The sequence below is a fragment of the Branchiostoma floridae genome, chromosome 6 (genome assembly GCF_000003815.2).
Source record: "Branchiostoma floridae strain S238N-H82 chromosome 6, Bfl_VNyyK, whole genome shotgun sequence".
NCBI lineage: Eukaryota > Metazoa > Chordata > Leptocardii > Amphioxiformes > Branchiostomatidae > Branchiostoma > Branchiostoma floridae.
In genome coordinates this window covers 17,924,223-17,936,312 of record NC_049984.1, presented here as the reverse complement: position 1 = coordinate 17,936,312, position 12,090 = coordinate 17,924,223, and the positions used below count along the sequence as shown (strand labels likewise).

The 12,090-nt window shown below is 44.4% G+C and overlaps 1 protein-coding gene across 1 annotated transcript in view; it reads left to right on the top strand.

Moving 5' to 3' along the window:
- The window catches only part of LOC118417484 (sal-like protein 3), a gene marked incomplete in the record, with an annotated part of 18,122 nt that extends 7,721 nt beyond the window's left edge, over window positions 1-10,401 (top strand). Inside the window, 4 exon segments of the mRNA XM_035823060.1 lie at window positions 1-1,194; window positions 2,398-2,451; window positions 3,332-3,614; window positions 6,851-10,401. Of these exon segments, the coding sequence (XP_035678953.1) occupies window positions 1-1,194; window positions 2,398-2,451; window positions 3,332-3,614; window positions 6,851-7,353 (2,034 nt within the window).
- Between the last annotated feature and the right edge of the window lie 1,689 nt (window positions 10,402-12,090).

Sequence of the window (12,090 nt, the reverse complement as noted above, 5' to 3'; positions counted from 1 at the left end):
ACCAGTATTAGCCTGGCACTGGACCTGTACCACAGGCCTGATGTGGACCTGGACAACTTCATGGAGACGGTGAGAACCCCGGAGACATCCAAGCTGCAGCAGCTGGTGGAAAACATCGAGCAGAAGCTGACGGACCCCAACCAGTGCCACCTGTGTCACCGCATCCTGTCCTGCAAGAGCGCTCTGCAGATGCACTACCGCACCCACACCGGCGAGCGGCCATACAAGTGTCGGATCTGCAGCCGCGCCTTCACCACCAAGGGGAACCTGAAGACCCACCTGGGGGTGCACCGTGCCAAGCCGCCACTGCGCATCCTCCACAAGTGTCCCGTCTGCCACAAGGAGTTCACCAACTCGCTAGTGCTGCAGCAGCACATCCGCATGCACACCGAGCATCCCGCCGACACCAACAGCTTCCTGCCTGGTGGCAGGGCTGACATCATACCACCTACCTCATTGGCAGCCCCTCGGCCTCCAATCGGGAATGGAGGGGAGCCGAGTGACGAAGGCTCCTCCCTCAAGGAGCCGGATAGAAACGGAGCCATGACGTCCGCCTTTGGGACAGCCATGCAGGAAGAAGATGTTGAGCCCCCAACGATGGTTGGGCCCCCGCCGATGGTCCCAGCTACCTTCTCAGCCACCCTGTCTGCTCTGGAGAATCATGTCAAGGGCTTGGACTCCAACATCACTCAGCCCCTACCCTCCAACATCAAGAGTGCAGAGTTCATCTCCAGCATGATGAACAGCAGAGGGAGCATCCCCATAGCAGAGGAGAGCAAGTCCTCCTTTGCCAGCTCTCCCGGGTCCGCAGCTGAGCTTGAGAGCCTGAACAGAGAGGAGGAGAAAACTCCTACTCCTAACGGGGTGTATCCGGAGGACAGACCGGAGAGACAGGATCCCAACGACGACAACTCATCGTACGACATGTCCGTGGACAGCACTGGGGCGTTGGACCTCACTCCACGATCCTCCTCGGCCGAACCTGGACCGACGACGACGACACCCACAACCAACAGCCACCCGGTTTCCCCGGTCAACGGTGGGTCCACTTCTCCCAGCAGCCTCCACAACATGGAGATGGGCAACTGGTACCTCAGCACGACCTGCGACATCTGCGGCAAGACGTTCGCCTGCAGGAGTGCCCTGGAGATCCACATGAGAAGCCACACCAAGGAGAGGCCCTTCAAATGCGAGGTAAAGAAAGTCCCACTGTGTACATGATACACCAAAGTTTGTAGTCACTTGTAGATATTGCAGAAGTCAATCTATGTGTAACTACATGGATTACAAAGAGGTGGATTGGTTACCATGCTCCCCGTGATATCACTTAGAAGTTAGATGGTATTTAGAATTATTCGACATCCTTAGATGTCGCAGAAGTTAAGCTAGCTCCATCCCAAAGAAACCGATCCATCACCCATTTTTAGAAAGATGTGCCAAGTCCGCACCCTCCTCTTCGCCGCAGAAGTTCTGAGGGACCTCTGACACGAGAAACTTATGATTAAGTAAGATAGCGCGGAAGAGAAAACGTGTGACATAGTGGCTGTCAGATCAAACCATGTTTTGTCACCGCTGTAGAAATTGAAAAGATTTTCCCAACGACAAGGGAGTAAGTGCACCATTAATCTTGCCGTAAGAGAGGAGATAATATCCAACAACGGCCACGCAGAGCTGTCACGGAAGTTTAACGTCCCCGCGTTATTATCGCTGAGAAATGGCGTAGCTTTTCGAGTGAAACCTATCAAAGAAAACATGTTGACCCGGTAGATTTTCATGATCTCCTTTCACATTGTGGACTACATTGTCCTTGACGGGTCTCTGTTTTCCCCAAGAAAACATTTAGAAGGAACATTATGTACTTCGTGTGGTGGTAAATTCTCAATCCACGGCAGTCCGGTGGTGTCGGCCAAAGATTTTTCTGTAGATAGCAGAGATGAGCAATGTTAGTGTAGCCCTGCTGATTCAAATTCAATAGCCTCCAAGATCTTCTGTTGAGCCTGACAGATCTAAATTAGGCCAGCCAATTCCCAGCAAGTTGATTAAGAGTGGCCATTTGTGGTTATTTCTGATTGCAATTGCTGGTAAACTTAAGGGTAAGACCGAAGATTGGGAGTGTTCCAGACCGGCTGTTATGGGAGAGGGATTATATCGTTCAGCATTAAAGACCAGTGAAACTGTTCAGCTCCTCTGAATTACTGCTTAAGAAAAACCATTCTGTATTCTTGATGACTAGTCTTCGGAAATGTTATGAATTACTCAGTCAGTTTGGCAGTTTGGGAAATGCCATAGTCATTGTAGGACAGTGTTTTCCCTCATGTTTGCTTGATCAATTTCTAGTTTCTCATTGCTAGCCATGCCCGACACTTGATTCATTGTCGTTATGTCTTCCACATTCAGATCAAGATAGACGGCCATCTTAAGGCAGAGAACCATCTCGCTGACTTGCAGACGGTAAATTGATAATTCCTGAAAATTGAGTTTGGACTTTTTCAGTCTCAAGCTTCTATCTTTAAGGGCATCCTTCTGAGAAAACTAGTCCTTGTTTGTGGTCAGAAGAAAATGCCCGTAGACTGTTTAGAAGCAGAGCTTGGTGTGAAGTTTGTGATGAGAAACTAGTGATTTGAAGTATTGCCCAAATATGGCCAATGCTAGTGGATTCAAAGCTGTGTGTATATGTGACGTCATGTCCAACAGTCCTGCTCAAATATTTGCGACAAAGTTTAGTCTTACCGTACAAAGTCTCGACCAAAATCAGTAGACTCACAACAAACGCAAGTCTTTGATTCCATGGTCAGCCCAACACAAATCAGAGATCTCCTTGTCCCTTTGTGTTGGTATTGTATGAATTTGGCCTGCGTGTGCAAATGAATTTTGAATCCGTGGGATTTGGTACACTCTCTATATAGCCTTGTATCCATCCTTTTCTAGCCTGCTCCTCTGTTTGCTTTCCCGTTGCCCCATTGATAGAGATGGCATATGGGCCTACTGTATATATAGGGCCAGGTCCCAGTCTATAGTAAAGTAGAAGCCAGTTTATTGCACAACGGATTAACGCACACTTCTGTTAATTGCACGGAATCTCGAAATCCCAAACCGGTGCAGTCCAGCTATATAACTTCGCATTATTGCACCAGCCGGATAATTGCACGAAATTCCCTGGCAAATAAGCCGTGCAATTAAGCGGCTTCTACTGTATCCAGGAAAGCAATCACAGGAGCTGGAATAGACTGGAAACCAGGCTATATAGTGTTCATGTGGCTGTAGTAGGGGGAGGGTGGTGAGAGTAAAAGCGGGACTAACTCTACCCCCCACCCCACCCCGACTGTGCCAGGTGTGCGAGCGTGGCTTCTCCACCAGAGGCAACCTGAAACAGCACATGCTGACTCACAAGATCCGCGACCTGCCTTCGCAGATGCTCGAGCCTCCCAGGAACAGCCACCAGGAGAGCTCCTCTCCGACCAGCGCCGAGCCGACCAACCACAAGCGGAGCCTGAGTGCCAACGACAGCACCCATCCCCCGGCCAAGCGCACGCCCATCAAGCACCAGTGCTACGCCTGCCAGAAGATCTTCTCTTCCCACAGTGCTCTGCAGATACATATTCGCACCCATACAGGTGAACAGGACTTCCTTTCTTGTACTTCTTCGTCTTGACTAATTTCAAGTTGAGTAGAGAGAGTTGTATTATTTTTCATGAAGTCTTGCCTTGTTGTGGATAGTGAGCTTTGATTGTTGATGCATGTTTCAATGTTATCTAACTGAAAGTGCTACCTTAACATCTGTTTAACATGTGTTGTCTTATTTGCTGTCTTGTGTTCTTATTAAAGAAATCTGGACTTGAAATGCATTTAGAACCTGCAGGGCTCGAAATTCATTTTTGGGATTAGGTGCACTGGTGCACCCAGCTTAAAAAATTGGGTTCGCTAAAATTTTTGGTTGCACCACTTAGATTTAAGTAACAACCTAACAATAAAACTTAGTTACAAGCTATCAAATTCTTAGTTACAAGCTATCAAGTACCATGACAGACATTTCTATCATCTTTCTAACCTAAATATCAAGAATATGTTGTATACTAGTATACTTTGAAATTTTTACATACATAAACCTAAGAAAATGTTTGGGTGCACAGCTCCAATTTTGGATGCGCCTGGGTGCACATTCATCCAGTATTTTGAGCCCCGACATGTGTATACGGTTGAAATTAGAGCTGTACGGGTATTTCTGCTGTCATTGTCAACCCTGGACTGGTTCATATTCTCTGTATTTGTTTATTCCAAAAGTAGCCTAACACCAGTGCACCTTGAACTCTTGTTTTTGACGGAGGAAAATGAGTGATGCATATAAAAAAAGTATGTCGTTGAAATGATTTTGAATTAGACAATTGTCACAAAAGCAGATGACGGCAAATTCACAAGACAGTTTCCCCCAAAGGTTATGAATGACGTTATCTTGTTTTCGCTGGAAGATTTCAGTACTTGCCTTGGGCACATTCCTGTTTTAATGCGTCAAATCAAAGGTCATTCATATATGTCAAAATTAATTGCAACGTGTTTTGACCAACCTTCTTTGGGGCCTGTCAGAGCACAAAATGTCATCCTTTTTAGAGAGTTCATGGTAATGCTTCCAAAAATGTCAAGTCCGTCATGGCTGTGTCCAGCTCAAAAGTCTTCTCATTTTGCTGGACCAAGGTCTGCACCAGAAATTTTGAACTTCTTAATGCACTGAAACTCCCAAATTCCGAGGGACAAAGTTCAAACAACTCCATCTTAATTTTGCAAAAGTCTTGTAGCACTGTTGAAGACAGAAAATGTTTGTTATGATGTTTGTCCCATTTGAAATTATTTTTTCCATCTGAAGCAGAAAAGTCTGACTCTGACAGACAGCAGAGAGCCCTGCATTCCATGACTGGGATGGTCTGTCAATTGTGCAAAAGTGCAAAGACACAGAGGCAGTTGATATACTGATGCATAAATGTAAAAATATTTTAAGTGGCGGCAGTTAAATGGTGCATAACAAAGTAGTGTGAGGTGGGGCCTACCGGCGGACTTTATTCAAACAGTGACCATATGGCCTGTTGTGTCACAAGGTCTTGTCTGTCCTTTGACTTCTAATGGGTACTTTGTTGTGGCTCTCCTTTGTGTATTACTTCACAGGTGTCCTGATATGATAGATATAATTAGTTTAGCCTTGTAGCTTTGTCAGGCAGAACTAAAATTTCCCCTCTGGCACAATGTGACCAAATAATCCAAGGTTGCTGATATGAAAATTGTAGACTACATTTTGGGACAGTGCCTTAGGATCTAGGGTCCAAGTTTTAGGTTCAATTCAAGCAGCTATTAACTCTAGAAATCAAAAGAAACCACCTTGACTGTAATTTTTCTGCTCAGAAATGTTACGCTGTACAGGTGATGAATTGATAAGAGTTGAGGAATATTTGAAGTGCTGTCTGTGTACTGAAGCGTAAGTAAACATTGCAAGATGAGACATATTCCGTTTCAGACAACAATCGCACCTCTGTACTCTAATATTCTTAGGGACCTGTGTTTTGGAATACCTCATGGGTGATAGACTTTGCTATATTTAGTCATCGAGACAAAAAGACAGTGAGTTTGTCTATTGCATCGTTTCAGCTGTCAGGGAAAAGCTTAACTAAGATCAACTTTCTGTCCAAGTTTAAGCTGCATGGAGAGTTTTTAAGAACTGTCATGTGAAAAAGAGCAGACGTGACAAGACAACAAAAGGACTGAGTGCCTTTCTCTGTTCCCCAGCTGAGACATGAGTCATCGTTTCCGACTCATTAAAACGGTGGTCATGTGGTTCACATAATTTTGTCATAAAACACCATTAAGTCAAAAAGGATCAATTTTTTTCCATCCTCCTGATTTCAAGCGCCTAAACACGTCCGACAGGTTGCGCCTTAACACGTCCGACAGGTTGCATGCTTGGGAACATTCAGATGGTCGCTCCCGGTAATATCTTGTCAAAAAAACTCTTCAAAATGCATTTGGATATTACAAGTACTGTGACTAGGGAGCTCTTAAAAACATAAGCTTAAAACATGTGAACAAAGGAGCAATTTCTATATAATAACCTTTTGACAAGTGAATGCTCAAAAGATCAGTTTAAGTCTCTGCTAGTGATAACCAAATTTTCACAGTGCTGTTTTACCTCCTTGTCTTGTACAAGAATACGTTCTTCCTATAATGACGTTTTAGGGACATTGCACTACACGAGAGGCTAACGTGTAATCTACAACCCGCGCGGCCAATTTGGCTGCGTTAATTCCATTAACACTTCAACAAATGCCCATCTTTCGTTTGAAGAACGAATTCAGACAATTCAGTTACCATTGGAGAAACATTCGGGGCTGTAGCAGTTGTGCTAAGTGTTCTATCTGTTAGTAAAACATGGTGGAAAACCATTGATTTACTTGTGCACTTGGGGCGCCCGGTGTTTGGGATTTTATGTGCGGCTTGCTATGTGGTGGCATTGCGGATCTTGACTGCTGATCAATTACAAGCGATTTCTGTGGCTTGTGGGAGAATTAAAAACAGTAGTGATGGTCTAACAGTGGGGAGAAACCACCAACCAAACCTTAATTGTTAACTCCTCCTGTTGGCATAAAATGGTAGACAGACTCAGGGCTCTCCCTAGACAATGGGAAAATGGCACTGAACCACCTTGACAATTACCGGTATTGTGAAATGTCTGTCAAATATTTTCTTGTTTTTGGCCAAGTTTTGACCCCACCACCTTTATCTAAGTTTGCCCTGTACACACAATAGATGGTTATCACTGTCTTTTCTTCATAACCGTTAGATTTTTAAACATTATTTTGTGTTTTTCCAGGTGACAAGCCGTATCAGTGTCACGTGTGCAAGAAGGCCTTCACCACCAAGGGGAACCTGAAGGTGCACATGGGCACCCACATGTGGAACTCCGCCGGTCGGCGCGGGAGGCGCCTCTCCGTCGAGATGCCCTTCAGCCTGGTGTCCAAGGCCAACGAGCTGTTTGGCCACGCCCCGCTGGGTCCCGAGCACTTCTTCCCGTTTCCTGGCGCGCTGAGCAACGGCATCGCCTCCATGCCGAAGGCCAATGAGATCCCGGTCATCCAGAGTCACAGCAGCATGATGAACTCCTTCCCGAAGTTCACCGGCGCCGATCACGGCCTGTACAACAACAACGATACCGACGGCATCAAGAAGAGCCCCGCGGAGATGAACGGGAACGACAGACACAACAACTGGGTGTGGAAGACCACGTGTAACGTCTGTAACGAGGTCTGTTCGTCGGCGACAGCGCTCGAGTTGCATCTAAAAACCCACACCGATATGAACAATGTTAAAGCGTGACCTGTAGGTATATAGAACTGATAAATACATTTATAGAACAAAGAAAGTACAAAAAATCATTTTGTGAAAAGGGGATGGAAGAACCAAAGTAGGCTGTAGGAACGGACTGTAGAGGGACCAGCTATACGAGTTGATAAAAAGAGAAATATATTTCTTGTTATATGGCGAGAGTGTCAAGGAGGGAGCATGAGCGATACCGCAGTTAGTGTTCCAGAAACAAAAAGGGACAAGAGATGGCAAGGATATGGAACCAGAACAAGGCTCCTTATCACGTGTTCTTTTTATTTTATTTCAAACGGCAACGTGTGTTGCAGAGATCATGCTATGATAAGAATATGTAGTTTCTTATTTTCACGTATCAACAGAGCCCACCTGGGTGGTAAAATTGCAGTCAATATTTTACGAGAGGACGAAGTTATACTTTGAGCTAGTCGACGTAACAACAATACTTTATTTTGTTGTAGGTAATAAGGCAAGGATAACCGGCTAAGAGATTGTTTTTAGAATGAAATGTTACAATAAGTTAAACCAGGCGCCTGCATATAATTATGGCAATACTTGAGATGATAAGAATGATTGACCAATGGTTTAACCTGTGACCATTTCAGAATGTTAGTCTAGAGTAGAGCGTAGAGAATTTTGTTTGACTAGATAAATGTTGTTGTAATAATAATGCCCTAAAAAGACGAGTGGCTCTTTTGGCCACAGTAACATGACTGATGAAACACTGCATATGGGGTTTGCAGTACTAATAATTCCTGACCTCTAAGGCTAGGTGAATGTGTCCCCAAAGCCTACTTCAGCTTCAGCCCATGTAGACAGGCCTCCCCAGCTTTCATAATTAACCTCCTGAGTAGGTGCATATGCTGGTGAGCCCAGTAATTCCCCATTAAGCTAGTCACCCCTGCCCCGTGTACTTGTATCATAGGTAGTGCTGCGTTGGAGCGTATACCCCACCTTTCGCAGACGGGGGGACAGTTAATTTAGCAAGAACTCCCTTTGATTGGGATATCGGCAAAATGCTCGCAATCCCATCGCAGGCTACAGGCCAGAGCCCCGTGATTGCTGAAATTACCGGAGTTATAGTATGTGATGATACTGTTGCTGCGCCGTGATGTGCCAGAAACCATTATTGATGGGATCAATTTATAGATTGGTCAATACCTCCCCCTAATGTGCTGCCATCTTGGTCGGCAATTAATACAACCGTCTGCCAAATGAAATCACTGACTCGAAGCTTCTCACATCGTTTCATTCATAAGCCATCAACTCAGATTATGTCTGCTATCCTTTTGCTTGGATATTTCTGGGTCAGGGTGCTTTTGTTGGAGGCAAAAGTCCCTGACTGTTTCAGAAGAACTTTTTTCCAACTTCTCACAAACGTCCCGTGGTATAACCTCCAGTCGTATTGTATGTTGGTAGTGGCCACATTTGTTGTAAAAGCTGAGGCTTACGAGTTGTTGTGATCTATGTCTTCCCTGGAACAGAGCAGTACAGTAAGTGAGATACCTCATAGCAGCTGGTCTGTTGCTTGTATGTCTGACCCGCCCGGCAGGGCGGGGAGAAATGGAAAAAAATCCGCTGCCACGTTTTCGTTGTTACTCTCATCTCCATCCTGTGTCCATCGTATCCATTAAGTGCGGAATCTGTTATCTAGAAGTCCCCATGTCCGTCATAATGAAAATGTGTTCCCTTCATACCCGTGATAAGTATTTAATGAACTTGTCGACACACCTGCTGCTCAACAATTACTTGCAGGTGATGAGAGAAATGCCGGAGAGTGGGCGCCGGCTCTCAGATAATTTGCTCTCTGATTGTGAATCCCCCTCCCCTATTTCCTGTAATATGAGACCACTTCGTGCGTACCAGATAGATACAGTCCTCGAGACTTTCCACTTAGGAAGCAGTTGTGTTGTTAGAGACCCTGGACATTAGAAGCCACGGCTCTGTCCAGTTGGTCAGTCATTGTGTTGCAGTACACAGTCATGTAACTGTCCGACCGTCATTTGTACATTTCTATAAACCATGTGTGTTAGTCTGTATCATTAATAATTTATCGTTGTGTACTTGTTGTTACAAAAACTTCTTGTATTTCTAGTGGAGACATTTTATGAACTTTTTTGTAGCTTGTTGTATTTTTTATCTTTAATATTTTCTGACAAAAGTCCAAGATGTTTTGCAGAGCAGGTTTACCAAAGGAAGAGTTTGGTGATCTAATACGATTCACACGTTTGTAACTGTCAAGTACGTGTGTGGTTTGGCGACTGATTTGGAAGCATGCTCTTGCAAAGCAACATGGAAAGTTTTTGGTTATACTATATAAGATTTTGTATTTATGTTTTTTTTTTCGTCATTAAGCGCGGTAGCTGTAGACACTGCCTTGGATAAAGTCGCTCGCGCTGACCGTCGGATTGACACATCCCGGAGACGCCATGGTTCGCATTAACCAATTAAGCCGCACGGTATGATTTATACAACACTTGAGTACAGAGCTCTTGATAGAACTTTCCTTCTGATTAAGAGTATCGATTGGACGATCGATGCGATGGAAAGGAATCGGCCTTCCAGCGAGCGGTCGCCTGCGGATGTGCTCATCTGACGGTCCATATCTATTTTTAACTTTTCAGGATGAGGCGGGATTAAAAAGCCAGCAACATCTAAATGGGATGGCTTTATAGTCATGAATGTGGATGTTAAGTGGGCTGGCAATTACCAATGCAATCATTTTCTTCCATACAGCAGTGTGCTTCCTTGTCCATAGTCGTAGTGGAGTAGCGTATTGTATAAATATACAGTGAAGTGTGTAAAACCCTGTGTATACCAGACATTTTGTAGTCACCTCATATTAAGACAAATGTAACCCTGGCATTTCCAGTCATCAATGGGAAAGAGCTATTTTTGTATTTGGCTGTCACTTGGATATGCCTGTGTTTGATATTTGCCATTTGTACCTTTAGACCATTCCATGAGATCATACTTGTAAGGTGCTGTAGACTAAGCAGATATTTTGTCATACGGAACAGAATAAACCCATGTACCTTTTGTGAAGTCTGGATATTTCTTTTTTCTTGTGTGTGCGTGGTGGAGTGGATTTGAATAATTGATGAGGAGGGAGTCTGATGGTTCTATTATACCGTCTGGGTCGCACAGAGGCAATCAAAGGTAGCAGTACATCACCTCCCATGGAGAGAAGATTGGGTGGGAGTGACATCTGGCATCTGTTGGCCTGCACGTGTTATGCACGCCACCTAACGGAAACGCAACGAGCTGCACTTCAACTCGGATATTATGAAAGTTGATGATGATGGATGGTTTGTGTGCGACATGGGAAAATTGGCGATTGCTACCACACTTAAGTCGTCTTTCTTGTGGTCTAAATGACATACTGTACAGTATTGGAACGTGAAAAAAATGAAGGGTGACAATCGTGACATGCCTATGGCTTTGCACTCATTGACAAGTAAGTTGAGAGCATGCCCTTTGAACCCAGGGAAAGGTAACGTTAGTACCCTTGAAGTTCATAAACGCAATACTCCAAGATTCAAATGTAAGGATTTTTTTTTAATTAATGACCGTTAGGTGCCAACTTTTCTACCTCCATCATCAAGGAGGTTTTCGGGATCGAAAAAGAGACACAAGTAACTTGTTAACGTTAATGTGATTCGATTTTGGTAAAAGCTTTCGATCCAATTAGTTTTTGAAGGATCCTTCGTAGGAGTGCTCCGATATACTCGCTGAAAACGTGACTTCTACCGAAGCCGCATCGCATCATTACAAGCTACGTGTATTTGAAACACTTCCATTATATTTTACTCAATAGTTATTACATTGTTCATAGATTCTATCATGGTGTTGTTGCCATTTCGAAGTTTAGGAGGTCCCTTTAGAATTTCATTGATTTCTTCATTGATTTATGGAAATTGACATGAAAGACCTGGAGGTCAAGGGACTAGGTAGGTAGGTAGGTAGGTAGACATGAAAGACAGTCGAGGCAAGCTCTGTCGTCCGGTAGAAATTCATGAGTTGATTTTATATGTACAGCCGTAACTTGTGCGTGCTAAAAAATAATGTGTTCGCAATGCAAGTAAAATCCTGCACACTACAATATACTCGCCAGGTGGCGATCTTGAACCACCAGACCCACGGTAAAGAACCCGGATGAAGAGCAAACAACCTGCCCACGACTGCAGCTAAACGCAACCACTCTTCCGTTGTTTATCATTGTGCGCTCTAACTTACGATCTTACAAATCAGACTTTTCAATAGATATTCATAAAACAGTCAAATTTATACATTTCTTTGTTGTAATAAAAGTTATGAGTTTGCTATAAAAGGTACATGATAAGGTTACCATAGTTTGCGTTTTCCGCCCGTCACGTTCACTCTCTGACCGCCATACTGGTTTGTGTGAAGGTCGTCAGTCCGATTTTCGATCCAGGACAGGGCGGGTTTCCTGCGTCTTCGTACGGGACAGAAAGTAAAAGCGAAGGAAAGAGACTACATCGACTCTTTGCATCGCCTCAAACAATAGAAGTTCCTCAAGATGGTGGCATATTGGAGACAAGCCGGCATGAGGTAGGTGGTCTTTATTTACCGTGTGCTTCAACCCTCTCTTGGTCTTTTCTTTACCGGCACATGCACTTGGAAATGTTGAATGTTTCTACAAACAGCTACGAACTTCACTTCACACAAGCAGTGAGACTTGCTTTGCCGGCTGCTTAACGTTGCTATGTTCTA